This window comes from Mustela nigripes, chromosome 7, assembly GCF_022355385.1.
Source record: "Mustela nigripes isolate SB6536 chromosome 7, MUSNIG.SB6536, whole genome shotgun sequence".
Lineage (NCBI taxonomy): Eukaryota > Metazoa > Chordata > Mammalia > Carnivora > Mustelidae > Mustela > Mustela nigripes.
In genome coordinates, this window is record NC_081563.1 from 98,751,675 (window position 1) to 98,770,630 (window position 18,956).

The 18,956-nt window shown below is 38.1% G+C and overlaps 1 protein-coding gene across 1 annotated transcript in view; it reads right to left on the reverse strand.

Annotated features, from left to right (window-relative positions):
* The window catches only part of PCSK2 (proprotein convertase subtilisin/kexin type 2), a 266,931-nt gene that overhangs the window by 203,424 nt on the left and 44,551 nt on the right, over positions 1–18,956 (reverse strand). The window contains exon 2 of the mRNA XM_059406505.1: positions 17,242–17,346. Within this exon, the coding sequence (XP_059262488.1) occupies positions 17,242–17,346 (105 nt within the window). The remainder of the gene's footprint in view (positions 1–17,241; positions 17,347–18,956) is intronic.

Consider the following 18,956-nt stretch of genomic DNA (forward strand, 5'->3'; position numbering starts at 1 on the left):
AGATAAAGTCACTCTTTTAGCTTTGAAATCTTAGGCATTTATTTGCAGGCATTTGTGTTTTCATTGTGATTCCATGATAAAGATTACAAGTTAAGGCAATTTATTTCCAGACATTTAGATTTTTATTGTTATTTAATCATAGAGATGGTAAAATAGAGGTACTTAATGAAGGTTAAGTGACTTGCCCAGGCCACATGATTAAACGGTAGGGAATTTACTTGAGTGCTCCTATATAAGTCAAATGATATATTTTAGCCCAGGAGAATATGATCCTTAGCTGAATTAGTCTATTTCTGAGATGCCTTGTCTTACTTAAAAGGAATCACTTTATTAAGTTTTAGAAGAATTTGATTTGGTCCACACTGGAGTGCCACCTGGTACTCTCATGATTAGCATTGATGATTACTCATTGATTTTGGTTCTTTGATTAAAATTTTTCATAATTAAACATCAACCAGTTGCAGATGTGTGAACAAATTATCGAGTGAATTGAAATTACCTCAAAAGGCCAGATTGAAAACTGGTTGGTCTGGTGATTTTGGTCATGTGAATAGCTGGATTAGATTGCTCCAAGGAAAACAAACTGATTGCTGAGAGAGCAGTGTACACAAACCAATCAACTAGATTTCAGAGTGATGCAGTCAAGCCACATAAACACAGTCTTCAAATAGCCTTCCTTGTGAGAGACTCTTTTTCATTTAACCTGAATGGTATTTTGGGGATTTGGGGTGCTTTATAATTTCCTTTCAGTATGGGGTCAGTGTGAGATACTCCCCAGAGTCTATATTAATAGATTTATATCATATTGGACAAAGGATTCTGAGCTTTGCCATTTTTTGTCCTATTCAACATTTTTATTAAGAGCTGGTTGAGGACACTGATGTTGATCATAATCATAGATGACAAGAAGCAGAAAGGAGACCAAATCAGGATCCAGTAAAATCTTTACGAGCCATAATGATGAACTCTAACAAAATGAAAAAAATAAAAAAATAAACCTAGGTCCTTGATTTAGGATCAATACCCCAGTCCTCCAAAGATGGACTGATTTGTGTATATTTGAGAAGACACTAGAAATTTTTACTAGTTGTAAGGTCAGTATTAGTGAATAAAAAGAGCTGTGACCTCTAAGAAAGCTAACGTGACCCCCATGGTGTATTAATAGAAAAATAGCTTCCAAAATATAGAAAGTGAAAATCCAGTGCTATTCAAAAATCATTATACTGGAGCTGGATTGTGTTAGTTCTCACACAGTGTTCAAAGAGGTATGATCAGGAAATGAGCATGAGATTTAATTAAAACACCTGAAAGAATCAGAAATGCTTACTCTAAAGAAGGTCCAGGGTTCATGATCACCATTTTTAAATGTCTGAAGGGTTCTCACATGGAAGATGAAATCATTTGATTTGGGAAGCAGAATGTGGATTGTGGACTAACGCTTTAAGGAGGTAGCTTTGGGACTGCCTTAAGAAAGAACTTTTATGTGGTCTATCTTGGCAAGGTGTGAAGTCAGGGGTTAGTCATAGAGGTGTCTTGCCAGATGGTAGGTCATTCCATCTCAAGAGGTTGTACAGTGGGGATTATAAAATGTCTCCCTAAACAAATTTGTTCTGTTGACATATTTTCTTTAGCTTTCTAGTGTGTTAAGAATTTTTTAATTTTTCACTAATATTTTTAAAAGCACAATGACTTTACATAGAGGTTGGTATTTTCTGATTTTGTTTTAAAATTAAGAAATCTGGCAACCATAGGCCTTCATTATCGTGAGGTAACAATCCGTTGAAGAAAAGCATCAGCTTCTGCCTTTTGACAGGGTGGGTACTCTGTGATTATCCAGACCATACCACTCCTTCTTGTGTTCTGCAGCTGGAGGCAGAAGGTATTTGTTATTTGTCCTTTCATTTGAGTTACTGCTTTGTTTACAACCAAACCACTTCAGTTTGTAGCTTACTTGCCTGGCCTCTCTAGGCTTCCTTTTGTGATCCTGGCCGGACACACCAATTAACTGTGTTAAAGCATAGGACTTATCTAGATATCAGTGGTTTTCAAATTTATATTTTTAGTTGAATTACCTCCACTATTCCACACCCACCTTGCCAAAAGAATCTTACACCAAATCTCAAGTCATAAAACATGAGAAAGAAGACATTCTTTTTAAAGGTGGATGAATAACCTCTATCTCAATATTTAACATTTACCCTAAGGCAACAAATGAAATTTTAGGACTCTGATGGACTGGTTTGAACAGCACAGGACTTGGAATTCTCTTTTAAAAGATGAAAATACTAACATAAATGGTAGTTCTAAACACTTTGGAGTATTTTTTTTTTAAGATTTTATTTATTTATTTGACAGAGAAAGATCACAAGTAGATGGAGAGGCAGGCAGAGAGAGAGAGAGAGAGAGAGAGAGAAGCAGGCTCCCTGCTGAGCAGAGAGCCCAATGCGGGACTCGATCCCAGGACCCTGAGATCATGACCTGAGCAGAAGGCAGCGGCATAACTCACTGAGCCACCCAGGCGCCCCTGGAGTATTGTTTTAAAGGAAAAAAAGTCCCATTTCTGAGATAAAAATAAAGATATGCAAAGGAAGGAGCACAACCTAGTGGGAATATCTGGGATTTAGTCCTGGCTTTGACATTAACCATTTGGAGGGACTTCCAGCCCGCTGGAATCTCAGATACCAAGATTTGGAGGGGAATTTTGGAGACCAACTAGTCTATGCTCCTCACTGTACAGATAGGGAAACTGAAGACTGGAAGATAAAATAATTTTTTTAAGCTAACTTGGCTACTGGGTGTCAGAGCTAGTATTCAAGCCAAAGAATGACCTCACATCGCCCTCTCCCTGTGCTCCTTTTCTCCATGGTAGACAATCTTTTGAGTCTCTTTCCACACAATGGGTTTGAATCACTTTGTTTTTCTTCTGCTCTCTTGGGAGGGCTTTCTTCTGCCATTTCTGAGGTGTCCTTACAAACTAACATCCATTAAGCAATTCTTTACATGGGGTGATCTGCTATCCCTTTTCAAGGGGAATGGAAAATGGAAAATTGTTTTGTCTTACCTGTTTTCTCTTGGGCAATAAGTTCTTTATTGCTAAATGGGACATACTTGCTGCAGGGAAGATAGAAAACACAACATTTTTGGTACAGATAATGGGAAACCTATTAGATAAATTCCAGCAACCAGGCTGTTATTCAAACATGAATCTCTTTCTATAACTGCCGTTTACTCATTTCTAGACCTGGCTTCACTCATGTCCTCTCCTCAACCCGTAAGGGTTTGAAACTATTGTAAATGGTAGGAATTCAATTCCATTCATTTTCAAAATTTCCTTGGCTTGTATTTAAGAGCATGAAGTCTGTTTATAGATGAAAATGTGATTGCAAATATGTCAATGGGCATCATAAAGGAAAAATGGCTAAACCAATGAAAAATACCTGAAGAGAGTTTTAAAGAATGGAGGGTTTTTAAAAACCTTTTTGAGACATATCCAACTCCAAAGCTAACTGTCTCACAAAATATTATCTCAGGAAAATTCAGTAGCTAGATAGACATACCTATTTTAGCCACTTGTTTATATCTTCATTAAGGAACACTAATAGTCTCCTTTAGCTAAGCATTGAATAAAATGCATTCTGGAGCTGTGGTTTAAGGAGTGAGCAATTACTCTCTAGATAGATTTTGAATCTTAACAGGAAATTATTTTAAGAACTCTATCTTTCTGAAATCCATGCAAATGTGATCAGAATTGAATCAACATAGCTTGCATTTTTATTTTTCTTAATTGGAGATTAAGTTTTCTTCCTTTGGGTTTACAGTCAAACTGGATGTTTCTCATGGTTTTCATAGCTTCTGAAAATTAGAAAAGAAGTACCCAACTTTGACTCTCCATTTCAATAGGCTGTTTTCCAGTTATTTCACCCAGGAGCTCCCAGAACCAGGTCTTTGCTCTGAGATATTACCTATTTGTGCTTGAGGTTTTAGAAGCTTGATTCTTATCCATTCTGAGTCAAATAGGATTCACTGTTTTAAAGCATACCACCCAGCCCAGACACAGCAGTGTCCATGAAATAAAACTCATGCTACCATTTTTACTTCACAAGCTCATGTGTGTACTATAAATTTCAATACTTCTTGAGAAAAAAGCTAGATTAGAGAAAAAATTGAAGAAACTTATTGATACCGCAAGGTGGTATTATTAAGGAATAGGTCTAGGGATAGTCAAGTTACTCTGGTAAAATTTGAATGAGGTAGGACACATTGACTCAATTAGTCTTTGCTTGATCGCCAATCCTCTTTCTACTTCATTTGTCACTTCTCTGTGTTGTTACTGGTTCTCAGTTATCTTCTAGACTTCTGAGTGTTAAAGCCCTAGGACTCAGTCCCATATAGCTTATCTTTCCTATTTACACTCATTTCTTAGATAACTTCAACTGACCTCATGGCATTGAGTGCTATCAGTATGTGGGTGACTCCCAATTTATGTCTCCAATTCCCATCTCTGTCCTAGCTTTTTCTTTCTCCCTTTCTTCCTTTCTTCCTCCCTTCCTCTGTCTCTTTCTTTGTTTGTGTATTTTTTTTTGTTTGTTTTTTTTTTTTTTTTTTTAAAGTAGGCTCCATGAGCAACATGAGGCTTGAACTCAGGACCCTGAGATCAAGAGTCACATGCTGTACATACTGAGCTAGCCAGTTGCCCCCATTTCCTAAATCTTTAAATCATTTGCCTATTTTGCCTCTCCACTTGGATATTCAATGCAAATTTCAAAAGTTAACATGCGTCAAACTAAATTCCTGATTCCCTGCTCTCTCCCCATCAACCTGCTTCTCTGCATTTTGTCCACCAATATAAATACTGACTCGACACTGTCCCCATCTCCACCTTGCCTTCTCCCTTTCTTTCCCATTCCTTAGCTGATCTATTAGTAAAAAAAAAAAAAAAAAAAATCGGCAAATTTGAGGACTCTAACTTTACAATATATCCCCAAATTTGACTTGATTCTCACTACCTCCACTAACTTCTACCCTGGCCTAAGCCACTGGCCTTTCTCATCTGGAATGTTGCGGTTGCCTAGCACTGATCTCCCTGGTTTCCAGTTGTGCCCTCTACGCCCCCGCACCCATAGTCTATTATTCATTCTGAGTCAAAGAAATCCCATTTCATTCGGAGTGAATACATAGTCCTTACCTGACCTAGAATGTCTTCCATGGTCTAGCTCTCTTGTTCTTCTCTGACCTGATTTCTTTCTGTTTTCCTCAGCTCATTTCTTCTTAGCCTTACTGATATTCTTGTTTTTAAAACACATCAAGTGAAATAAATAAATAAATAAAACACATCAAGTGTGCCTGGACACCTGGCCTTTACCCTTAGTAGTACCTCTGCTGGGTATGCCCTTTCTCCAGACAGCCACACGAACACCTTCTTTAACCATCTTCAGGTCTATATGTAAATGTCACCTTACTAGAATAGACAGTACTGGAGGTTTTTTATAAAACAAAACACTCCTTCCTCTGGCACTGTCTCTTCCTCCTACTTTGGTCTATTCATCTTCATAACACATTCACCAACAGTTGTGTAATTGCTTTATAATCTGGCCTTTGTCTCTCTTCTTCCATCCCCACTAGTATATAAGTTTCTTGGGAGAAGAACTTTTTTTTTTTTTTAATTTTTTATTTTTTATAAACATATATTTTTATCCCCAGGGGTACAGGTCTGTGAATCACCAGGTTTACACACTTCACAGCACTCACCAAATCACATACCCTCCCCAATGTCCATAATCCCACCCCCTTCTCCCAAACCCCCTCCCCCCGGCAACCCTCAGTTTGTTTTGTGAGATTAAGAGTCACTTATGGTTTGTCTCCCTCCCAATCCCATCTTGTTTCATTTATTCTTCTTCTACCCACTTAAGCCTTTGGGAGAAGAACTTTGTCTGGTTTGTTCCTTATTGTGTCCTAGTACTTGGAAGAGTGCTCAGCATGTAGTTGAGGTCAGTAAATATTTATTGAATGAATAAGTGGTTTGCTAGCAAGCACCTAAGATAATGTAATTGCACTGTGAATTTAATAAGCGTACAGAAAATGCTCAGTTTTAGAGGAAATAAGAAATATTTTAGGTATTTAAAGACATTTCCTTTTGCATCTTGGGGAAGTTAAAGGAAGGAATCAGGTAAGGTGGGTCAGGAAAATTTACCCTACATACATTGAAGATTTTGCCTCCATGTCCTAAAAGCTTGCCAGCTCACCATCTGAGCCTTCATCCTGTTGTGAGTTAGGAAGATGATACAGACCCACTTTTTTCTCTTTGTGTTGCTTTTCTTTGCACTGAGACTTGTTAAAATTCTCATAAAGAAAGTTAAAACTCCCCAGAGATCTCTGGGCTAACTGGAATGGTGTCTCCCAGAGTGTTCCTCCTTCTCTTTTGGTAAGCATGACAGCGTGAACAGTAGTAATCATTTAAAAATATACTCATAACATCTAGGAAAAAACAGCCCTCCTCATTAGCAGCTTTCTTTGTGCCTTTCTAAATCCATGGCAAATAATTCTCCCCTATTCCCCACGAATACTTAATTATAGCACTAGCAGCAGCTCTTTGAGGCAGAAAGCCAGGCATAACTGCAATGCCCAGAGGAGATACTGAAAGTCAGTCCCTGCTGCATAATATAACCAGCAGATTAGGACAGATTAGCTTTTCCCACAGGTTGGAGCCTTACTGAAGACTTCTGCTTTCTCTCCCAACACATTTCTTCCCCTGATACTGTCAAACCATTTTCAAAATGTATGCCCCATGGAAGGTTTACACCTGAGCCCACATCTTAATGAGGTGTCTAGAAAGTGGATTTGGTCACCAGCTGGGAAGGCAAGACTGAATGTGCTCCCCATGGGTCTCTTGGCTTCATTGTTTGGGCTCAAAGTATGGTCAAAGTTGTGTGCCTATGTATTCATGCTTCCCTCTAAGCTAAATGCAATGCCTGGAGGAGGGCAATGAGGGGATGCTGGGTTTCCTAGAGGGAGCTGCTGACCCTAGAAGGCATGTTAACTTTTCCAGAAAGGTCAAAGCTCAAGGCAGAATTTTGACCCCCATGGTCTCCAGCCCCGATGTTACTCTCATTGTTATGTTGCATCTTGTGGTAAAAGGGACTTTGCAGATGAAATTAAATTCACTAATGTGCTGACTTTAAGAGAGGGAGATTATGTCAGGTTATCTGAGTGGGCCCAATGAAGTCACATGAGCCCTTAAGCCAAAGAGGAGGCAGAAGGTGTGAAGCATAGAAAGGATTGGAGTGCATCATTGGTTTCAAGTTGGAGGGACCCAGGTCCTCCATTTTCAATCATATGCCCAGCTAACATTCTTAGAAGCATCTTTTACACAAGGAACTCTCCATCTCAGAGTGCATTTCCAGGAAATCCAAGATAAGACTTTATCTTTGTTTATATTTGCAAAGGAATCCTACAGTAGGATTCTGAAGTGGGTGAAGTGGAAACTACACATGGTCAAAATTAACTTGGCAAACTTCTTAAGAAAGTCAGAAATCAGTGTGTTTCATCTCCATACATCACCCACAGGAATCTGATCTCATTACATTCTTTGCACAGAGGAGCAGGGAAAATTAATTTATGAAACACAAGTCAGTGACAGAGCAGCACCATGCAGTGGTGAAGATTCCTTACAAACTGTGGGAAGAGCCTCCCGTAAGTTCTCATTTCCTCACCTGTAAACTGAGAATCGGACAGTATGTAATTCACGAGTGATGCTGGAAGTTAAACAAGAGGATGCATGATAAGTTCTCAGCAAAGCATTGGGTTGTAGGATTTGTGACTATAGCTGTGGATTTCATCCCCCCCATATTCTCTCAGCCTTCCACTGGGTTCACTAGTGAGTACTGACAGCTTTTCCTGTCAGGCATCTCCATCTCTGTCTCTCTGCTCTGGGACCTTTTCCAGCATCTTGGAACATGCATCACATCTACAGCAGCTTGTGCAGAGCAGCCCAAAGTGTTAGAGATTTAACATCTGGGGTCATCTCAAACATGAGAAACAGAGCTAGCAGGTTAATCATCCATTAATCAACTTCATTCTTTGTAGGGCAAGTCTGAAGCACATTCTACACAACCACCTCAGAGAGTCCCCAGTGGGACTGAACCTCAGGTGCCTACGATGAAAACCTATGAAAATATCCACTCTCTGTATGCTTTCCTAACTTTCTTTTTTCATTTCACTCTTTCCCATGTGCTTCCTAGGACCAGGCACCCATATAAATGACCCTCTCCTGAGTTCTTGTCTCAGGTGTTCCTTTTTGCTGGAACTCAAATAAAGCAGCAGCATCTAACACACATTTACTCTTCTTACAACTATTACCAAATTAAAGTGAGAGGAAACCCCGGAGCCTTCCTCTCTGTTCTTTCCTGACTCAATGATCTGGTTCCTGCAGAAATGTCATGAGCAGGACCAGTGAAGGACTGTGTCCTTGCCTTCCCTTCACCAACGTGCTGAAGGTCACAAGCTGGCTGGCTGGGTACGTAGAGGTCTGAGCCAAGATCCCTTTCTAATGGATTTCACTGTATTCACTTGCATTGATAGCTCATTTTTTATAAAACAACATTCCTCTTAGCGCCTGAGACACACAACACATTCTGGAAGTGTGTGTTCGCTGCTTATGGATTCTTGAGGAGAGGAAATAAGGTGGAGAGAGGAGGGAAGAAAAACTAGAAGAAAGGAGGAAGAAATGGTATCTGCTTAACTTTGCTATGCACTACTTTTGGTTATTTGCCCCTTTAGTGTGGGAAATATGGTTTCCTTTTTTATGAGAGAAAATTGAGCTGTTTCCTATTATTTCTTATTTATAATAGGAAAGCTCTGGGTCCTGAAGGGGGTCACATGGTTCAGGTGATATTGAGACACCATTAGAAGGTGGATGGGGAGTGCAGCATTGGGTGTGGGGCTGGGTCTCACTCACTTTCCACCAATCAAAATATTTTTATTTTTTAAAATTTTCCTGTGCTTCTGTCTCTCTTTCTATATCTTCTTCTTCACAGTGTAATTTCAATATCACTTAATTTCCATTCTATATGTCTTCAGTTTACTTTATTTCTGTTTAGGGTGGATATGTCAGAGACACATAAATGAACACTTATTAGCCCAGGGTGAGGAAGGAGTCTCCCTTAGAAATTCTGGCTAATCTGTACTTCTAACCTCAAAAGTTAAAAGAGAATTTGTTCTACGTTCAGACTCTACCTATGGTTAAGTCTACCTATGGTTAAGTCTACTTGCACAGCTTTATTCATGGACCACTGGTCTGTCATGATCATGCATCATGGACAGTCCTTTCCCTATGAGAATCCCAATTCCAAATAGGCTGTCCCCTTGTCCAACCAGGAGCCCTAAATCCAGATTTAACAAGATGGTCTTCATTTTTGGGGACTTGATCTGCTTCCACAAATTCATGTATGATTTCATATCTCTATTTCAGGAAAGAATAACACCTGTTGGTCCAACTCATGCTACCACAAAATAAGAAAATGATTGTTTTTTAAAAAATAAGTAAAATATAATTAAATCTATCTGCTTCCTTTTCTCGCCCCTCAATGAGACCTTTGGAAGATAGATTGTTATAAGTCCTATTTCTTTCTTTCTTTCTTTCTTTCTTTCTTTCTTTCTTTCTTTCTTTCTTTTCTTCTTTCTTTTTCTTCTCCTTCTCCTTCTTCTTCTTTTTTAAGATTTTATTTATTTATTTTAGAGAGAGATAGAGAGCATGAATGGGGGTGGGGCAGAGGGCAAGGGAAAGGATCTCAAGCAGACTCTGGGCTGAATGAGGAGCCAGACTTGGGGCTTGAGCTCATGACCCTGATATGACCTGAGTCAAAATCAAGAGTCAAATTCTCAAGCAACTGAGTACCCAGGTTCTCCAGTCCTATACATTTCTTAGAGCAACACCTCACCATTTGAGATGTAACAAATATAAAGACCAAAAACTCCCCTACTTTTGGGGCATAAATTCTTTTAAAAAGACACTAAAACTATCTAATTTCTATTTTTACCCAGCGTCCAGGTGGAGAGGCTCTCATGCATTTACTGTGATGGTGAGGACACCCCAAATTCTACTAGTCACCCACTGCCTGAAGATTTGATCAAAATCAAAACCAAGCCAAACCAAACCAAACAGAACTCCCCAAAAGTGCAAGAAGACATTTTTACTCTATGGGATTTTCCTATTTGAAAACAGATTTCCTCCCAAGATAATGGTGTTATTTCTTCTCTTCCCAATTTTTTTTTTAAAGATTTTATTTATTTATTTGACAGAGAGAGATCACAAGTAGGCAGAGAGGCAGGTAGAGAGAGAGAGGAGGAAGCAGGTCCCTGCTGAGCAGAGAGCCCGATGTGGGACTTGATCCCAGGACCCTGAGATCATGACCTGAGCTGAAGGCAGCGGCTTAACCCACTGAGCTACCCAGGTGCCCCCAATTTTTAATCTAAATAATCAAATAGTTATATAATACTATAAATCAAAGATACAATACATACAATGGCACCTCATTATCATAATAAGTTACATGACTGATGCAAGATATTTGAAAAGGATTGTAAGCTAAGAACTTAGCAATTGTGACAAAATATTGTGTTACTTGTGGAAGAAAAGATAAATGAATTTCTTTGCTTGCACTGAACTGCTGAAGTTCTAGTATTTTTTTCAGAAAGATGTCTTTAGATTGTGAATAACTTGCTATGTTATTATGCTGATCATTTCATGGGCTTCTTCAGAACATGCTTTCTAGGTCATCAATGCTTAATCTTTCTGATCTGAGTCTATGTACAGCTCTATAAGGTGTTCACCAATCACAGCTAAATTACTCCATCTGAGCTAGATCTAAAACCATTATCATATCATGTCAGAAAAGAACCCAGAGCAATTGCAAGCTATTCTCAGCTTCTGTCAACCACCTGATTTTCAAGCATGATAATAAATCCATTTTTAAAAATAATATCAATTATTGTATTATTAAATCCTATGAACAAAGGAAGTTTGGTTCACTCATTATTCAGATTTTTACCAACAACCAACAAATCACACCACTCTTGCCCAGTTAATTTTAAAGAATGGGAAAAATTATTTGTTCTGGTGGTATGGTTCTATGAAAAGGCTGTAGACCTCTCCAGGGAAACTAACATTTGTTGGGGATCTGAAGCACCCTAAAAATTCCACATATATGCTCCTAAAAGACTCATAAGAACAAAAGTAGATCACTACTGGATCATGTGTCTGTCATTTATATTATTAGACACATGGATATGTTTGTTCGAAGAAGAAGCTAGAAAGATTCAGCTTCCATATAAAGAATGCAGGGGAGACATCATCCATTCTTTGAGATGGGGAACTGAGGAAAGTTTCCAGCAAACTGATAGGAGTTTCTGAGTTGCAAGATTGGAAGAGGATTTAAAAATGATTTCAAGGCAGAAAACATGAACAGACATTTAGGCAAAGAAGACATCCAAATGGCCAACAGACATACGAAAAAGTGCTCAACATCACTCAGCATTAGGGAAATACAAATCAAAACCACAATGAGATACCACCCCACACCAGTCAGAATGGCTAAAATTAACAAGTCAGGAAATGACAGATGTTGATGAGGAGGCAGAGAAAGGGGAACCCTCCTACACTGTTGGTGGGAATGCAAGCTGGTGCAAACACTCTGGAAAACAGTATGGAGGTTCCTCATAAAGTCGAAAATAGAGCTACCCTGTGACCCAGCAATTGCACCATTGGGTATTTACCCTAAAGATACAAATGTGATCTGAAGGGGCACATGCACCCGAATGTTTATATCAGCAATGTCCACAATAGCCAAACTACGGAAAGAACCTATATGTCCATCAACAGATGAATGGATAAAGAAGAAGTGGTGTGTGTGTGTGTGTGTGTATAATGGAATACTATGCAGCCATCCAAAGAAATGAAATCTTGCCATTTACCTAGACATGGATGAAACTAGAGAGTATTATGCTAAGCGAAATAAGTCAATCAGAGAAAGATAATTATCATATAATCTCTCTGATATGAGGAATTTGAGAGGCAGAGTGGGGAGATGTGTGGGGTAGGGAGGGGAGAAATGAAGATGGGATTGGGAGGGAGACAAACCATGAGACTCTTAATCTCACAAAACAAACTGAGGGTTTCTGAAGTTGAGGGGAGTAGGGATAGAGTGGTTGGGTTATGGATATTGGGGAGGGTATGTGCTATAGTGAGTGCTGTTAAATGTGTAAGCTTGATGATTCACAGACCTGTATGTTATTTTATATGTTAATAAAAATTTTTAAAAAATGATTTCAAGAGATAATTATGTGGTCTAATAAAATTGCTTTGAAAAAGGAGTAAGTGTTTATAATTCTCAAATCAAATATAACTTCTCTCAGCAATTAACATTCAGGTTATTTATTATTAAATTATTTGGCTTCTGTGCAACTAATGTGTATTGCTCATTGAATGATGGGAGTCTTCATGTTTTTTAGTGTATCTCATTTCAGTGCTATGTCAATGCAAGCATGGTTCAACGTAACTGTGAAACCAATATTATCTTAAATAGATCTATTCTCTGAAAAAAAATAGTTTTTCAGGTACTTGTGGGACTGCGGGAGTTTGGTATATAAACTGTGGACCACAATCTGGTTTGGCTTAAAGATTTTTTGAATCACAATTTGTTGTATTACAAATCCCACAGACATTCTGGGCAGGGGATATTTTGCTCTAACCCTCATGCTGAGAAGTCATTTTTAGCTTTATTATTTCATCCTAGCTTTGGATTTACTTATTACCTCTTCACTTTATTTTAGCTACCCAAACTTTCCAAATACATTGTCCTCACTTGGCTTGTTATACCAGGACCATGACTATGATCAGCAACACAGGACTTTTAAAATTGAAAACTAGTTCTTCATGTGACAGGGCTTGGAAGTAATAAAATGGCAACTAGTTTCCTTTATCCACAATTAGGAATATTTCTAAAGGAGGAGCTAAAAAGAAGACTGTCCTGTTTCCTAAAGGGTCCACATTTTAGAACAGGTATAAAAATATAAGATGAGAAAAATGATACTATTTCATGGGTTAAAACCCTGAGGAAAAATTATTAATCATCCATTCATTTGACAGTTATTTATGGAGCATCTACTGTGGATTCAGACCTGCACTGTACAAAGACATCCAGAAAAAAACAAGACACAATTTTTGCTTTTTAGCATCTAAACAATGCCAGTCAGCATTATAATTCTTTATTATTCTTTATAATTCTTTATTATTCTTTAACTAATTATGTTATTTGAGAGTAGTTTGACACACAATGTCACTCTGCTAATTCATTTAGCAGAAAGAAAAAGGAAGGCAAGAGAACACCTTTGAAATGATCTGCATCAGAATCTATTTTCTTAGTTATCATCCTGCCTATCAGTGAATGAATATGAACATATTGAAGCAGCACTTTATTGGCCTGGACAAAAAGCAGTTATGATCTTTTTCTTTTGTTTTCTTTATACATAAAAATTACTTGCTGAATAAGGATCAACCATCCTTGAAATTTCTGTTCTGAAGCTAGAGCCAAACCAAAGTCAAATTCTGTCTTCTACCTTTTTCCTTATTTCTTGGATTGATAGCAAACCTTGGCAATTTCTATGGCTAAAAAGCTACTGAGTGGATTCAGCTCTGACAGTCTAGCTGCTCAAACCCTCCTGCTTTTACATGCCTGGTTCCTTGGGATTTACATCCTCCTTCCCAAGCTGCAGGACAGTGAGTGAGAAAGGCCAGGGAGTGATGGGGAAACAGGATGGAGAAGGAAGCAGGGGTTGCAAGCATGAAGAAGTTGGTAGGTTTAGAAGACAACATGTTTCAGAGAATGACAAAACAACTCACTCTTAAGATGTTGGTTCACAAGATGTAATTTGCAACCTCTACCAAAGAGATAAAAGCCTGTGTCAAGAACCCTTTCTGTCTACCTTGTCCTTTCTGTTTTCTTCCTATACTATTATTATTATTATTTTATTATTATTACAGGGAATGAAAGAGAGAGGGGTAGGAGAGGGGCAGAGGGAGAAAGAGAATCCTAAGCAAGCTCTTTGGCCAGCATGGAGCCCCATGTGGGGCTCAGTACCACAACCCTGAGATCAGGACCTGGGCCAAAATCAGGAGCTGGTTGCAAAAACAACTGGGCTACCTAGACTGCCCTCTGATACTCCCATTTACTTTTCTTTTTGCAGCTTGTGTGAATGTGCTTGGGAACTCAAAGACTGAGGTGTCCTAACTCTCAACACATTTGCCCTTTCAGTTAAGATCAGTAGACCCACATGGCAGAAACCTTATATTGCTACTCTTACACCAGTCATAGTCAATGCTTTTTGTTTAAGAATATTCCTCCCCATGAGGTTGTGGAGAAAAAAAGGACCCTCATGCACTGTTGGTGGGAATGCAAACTGGTGCAGCCACTTTGGAAAACAGTATGGAGGTTCCTCAAATAATTAAAAATAGAGTTACCATATGATCTAGCAATTCCATTACTGAGTATTTACCCAAAGGATATAAAAGCACTAATTCGAAAAGAGGTATGCATCGCTATGTTTATGGTAGCATTATTTATAATAATCACATTATGGAAGCAACCCAAGTGTCCATTGATAGATGAATCGATATACAAGATGTGTTATATATGGTCAATGGAATACTACCTAGCCATAAAAAGAGGGAAATCCTGTCATTTGTAACAACATGGATGGATCTAGAGTATAACGTTAAGCAAAATAAGCCAATGAAAGAAAGACAAATACTGTATGATTTCACTCATATGTGGAATTTAAGAAACAAAACACGAACAAAGCAAAAAAGAGAAAACAAAAAACAGACTCTTAAATATAAAGAACATGTTATCAGAGAGGAGGTGGGTGGGGTGGGCTGAAATAGGTGGTGGGAGTTAAGAGTACACCTAATGTGATGAGCACTGAGTAATGTATAGAATTTTTGAATAACTATACTGTACACCTGAAAAATAACATAACACTCTATGTTAATTATACTCGAATAAAAAAAAAGAATAGTCACCCCCATATTTTGCTATCCCCTGATGCCAAAATTAGATAATCAAAAGAACATTATGCAGGATAGGGGTTAAGCTAATGTTTTAAAATGAGGCAGTCATCACTAGCAGTGTTTTTTTTTTTTTTCAAAGAATTATGAGATTCATACTTTCTTTTCCCAGAATGACTTTATTATGGACCACAGCCTTGACATTTATCCTTTATGAGAGGACAGAGAAAAGGTCCAAGAGATGTATGATTTTTAGTGTCCCCACTGACTTATACAGATTATCATTAGGACAAATGATTGCCCTCAACATGTAGAGGCAGATGGCCACTAGAAAGCTTCTAGGGGGCAGTGAAGGGGGACTGTATGCCCCTTTTAGTTAAAAGAGATAATGTTTTGAGGAGAAAGACAAATTATTATAATCACTAGTGCATGACCTTTTTTATTACCTAACCTATCTTATTTTCTTCTCTTTTGGAAACATCATTCTAAACTTCAAGAATAAACATCTCAAGTAAGTGCAAGAATAAGAATATCTTAGTCTAATGGGCTCAAGGAATCTCTCTGACCCAAACAATGGGTTCTTAGTTTCCCTGTTCCTCAGGTCTCTTTCACAAATCTCTCTTTCCTTCTGCCCCAGTTTCTTTTATGTTTCTATCTTTGGATAATCTTGAAGCAACATCTTTAATCATGAAAGAGGAGAATCCAATGAGGAGAATAAATAGAATAATAATTGGCAATAAAGAATAAGATCATAGCATAGAGATGAAATTCAGGGAGAACCAGTGCCCCAGTACCACAGAGTGGTCTTTGTCTACGGGTATCTACATAAGTGAGACACAGAGGATTTCTGTCCATCGGCTTCCCGAGGGATTCCCCAAGCCTTGAATTGATACAGCCAGGTTGAAGGCTGTTATGACACAGAAAAGAGAGCTTTTTCCTTAGATAATGGTGCCAGCTTCTTCAGCAGAACCTTTAAGAATGCCTATCATGGGCTGACAGCAGGCAGCTTGGATCTTACTGTGAAAGTAGATAAAGTGGCTTCTCAGAGCAGAATTTCCACTCCAGGGAGTGGGGGATCCCCTGGGTTGAGGAGTTAAAGGAAAATTGCCTGTGGCCTATCAGTTGGTGGTCTGCTGGAGAGTCTGTTTCATCTGTATTCCTAATTAAAGCCCAAATTAAATCTAGTCAAATGTTCACATGAAAAGCCCACAAGAATGAGTTTCCAGATTCCATCAATTCAAAAAGAGTCTCATGTGTAAATCCCTAACTCAAATGTCTGACCCATTTTATACCCACTTTCCCCCAAGAGTTCTGGAGAAGAGTTATGCAGCTGTCAATGTACAGAGAGCAATTGGACTGGATTATTAATTTCCCTTTTAGTAAACTGCATGATAGAAATTATTTTACTCAATTGAATGAGTCTGTAAGTATAGGGGGAATGGCAGAAGAGATTTGATGAAGGAGGATTTGGGGATGGCCAAATTCCTATTATAGAAAAGGAACTGCTTTGCGGGTAACGTAATAAGTTTGATTGAGGAGAAGAGAATTTAAGCTTCCAGGGTGAGTATGAAATGACATCTGGATTCTAAGAGCAAAGTAAAGACTGTAAGTTAAAAATGGGGGTTATGAGCACCATCAAGGCATGAAGATAAATTAGATGAGTGTGAGAAAATATAGGAGAGAAGGGCTGAGGTGGTCTTGTGGATGCAAACACACATGGATATTGAGAAGCCTGCTGCCTATGGTGAGCTAATCACTTGTTGGCCCAGTCTTTTCTCCATGCCCCAAATGGGGCACAGCAACCTCCTCAGAGCATAGACTCACCAGTAGAAACCTTCCATAAAAAGAATAATTAAACAGTTTGGCTTCTCCCCATCCATCATTTGCCAAAACAGGTTCTGAGGCAACCAGAAGTGTAAACACAATAATGTAGGAGAAGATAGTGAGTAAAGGGATGGTATCTCTGTTTATTCCTTCCCTGCCCCATAGCCTATAAAAGACTTACTTATTATGCACAAGGTAGAGGAGTGGAGAGTCTCCAGTGTCACTCTGCTAAGGATCCATTTTGCTTATCACATACACTGAGTGTCTTTACTTCAAAATTCCCAGCCCGCCCTTGTATACATCCTGCCAGTGGGCTCAGTTGTGGCAGAAATGAAAGGCAGGTATCCAGAGAAACTCACCCTGGGGTCTCTCTCCAGCTGCTGCTTGTGATGTAGGCTGCGTCTTCTCTTGGCCTTTGCAAGGCCATTGTGATAAAAGTGGTACAGGCCTTCAGTGAAGGGAAGCTGTGGAGAGTCAATCAGACATAAGACATAATTAGCTTCTGGGGGTGGTCGCAGGATAGCAAAACTAAAGCTGAGCTTGCATGCAAGGACTCCCTGGAATGGGATGGATGTGAGAAACCTGGCAAGTTCCTATTAGACTTGGACATCTATTTCCCTATCACTGTAATTCTATTTTCTCTACTTTTTCTTATATGCTGCCCATTCACTTCTCCTCCCCAAATATCCTCCAGTATTTCCTCTATTTAATTTCCACCCTTTTAAAAAAATTTCTTTCTCCATGGAGCCTTCCCTTTACATTCACCCACACCAATTTCTCCACTCTCTTCTCTTGAACTAGTGTTTCCACTCCATGTCTGGTTGCTCCAGAATTGTGTTGTGACCTACTCCTGGCTTCACAGTCTTGTATCTTAGACTTTCTCTGTGACTCTTTGATGTCTTTCATCATATTGGGCACAGTGCAACCATATAAATCTATATCCTATGGTAAAACTATGTTTGGGGTCTTGTAATGTATAAAGACATATCAGTACAACAATAATAGCACAAAAGATGGGAAAAGAATGATAGCTATATTGGAGCTAAGATTTTGTATACTTTTGAAATTAAGTTGGTTTAAATTATTTATTATAATTTCCAGGTAATCCACCAAGAAAATAACTACAAAACATATAGTAAACTAAGCAACTAGGTAATTAAAATGTACACTAAAAGAATTTAATTCAGAAAGGCTATTACGAAAGAAAAGAAGAAAAAAGTTTTTAAGACATTTAGAAAGCACATAGTAAAATGGCAAGTGTAAATATCTTTTAAGTAGTACATTAAGTGTAAATGGATTGAAAATTCCAATCAAAAGGCAGAGATTTACAGAATGAATGAAAAAAACTCCAACCCCATTATTCAACTATATGCATCTACGAGAGACACACTTTAGATTCAAATACATAAATTGATTAAAGTCAAGAGATGTGAAAACATATACTGTATAAACAGTAACCAAAAGAGAAGAGGGCTGGCTATGCAAATAGTAGATACAGTTGATTTTAGCAAAAACTGTAACTGTAGACAAGAAATAAAATTTTATGGTGATAGAAGAGTTAATATATAAAAAAGACAGATAATTATAAATATATATGCATGTAAAAACAAAGTCCCCAAATTCACAAAACAAAAACTGACAAATTGAGGGGAAAAATAGACAATGCATCAGTAACAGCTAGAGACTTCAACAGCCCATTTTCAATAATAGGTAGAAAAAATATGCAGACCAAAAAGTAAATTGAAACCTTGAACAAAACCAAAAACCTGCTAAACCTAAGAGACATTTATGGAATATTCTACTCAACTATAGCAGAAGTCATAATCTTCTCAAGTACACATGGAAATTTCTCTGAGATAGATCATATGTTAGGCCAAAAATCAATCTTAAACAAATTTAAAAGGAGTAAAATAACACAAAATATGTTATCTGATCACAATTTCTAATTACATTAAAAATCAATAAGAGATGAAAAATTTAGAAATTTGGATAACAACCTACTCCTAAATAATCAATGGGTCAAAGAAGAAACCACATTGACAATTCCAAAATACTTTGAGAAGCATGAAAACAA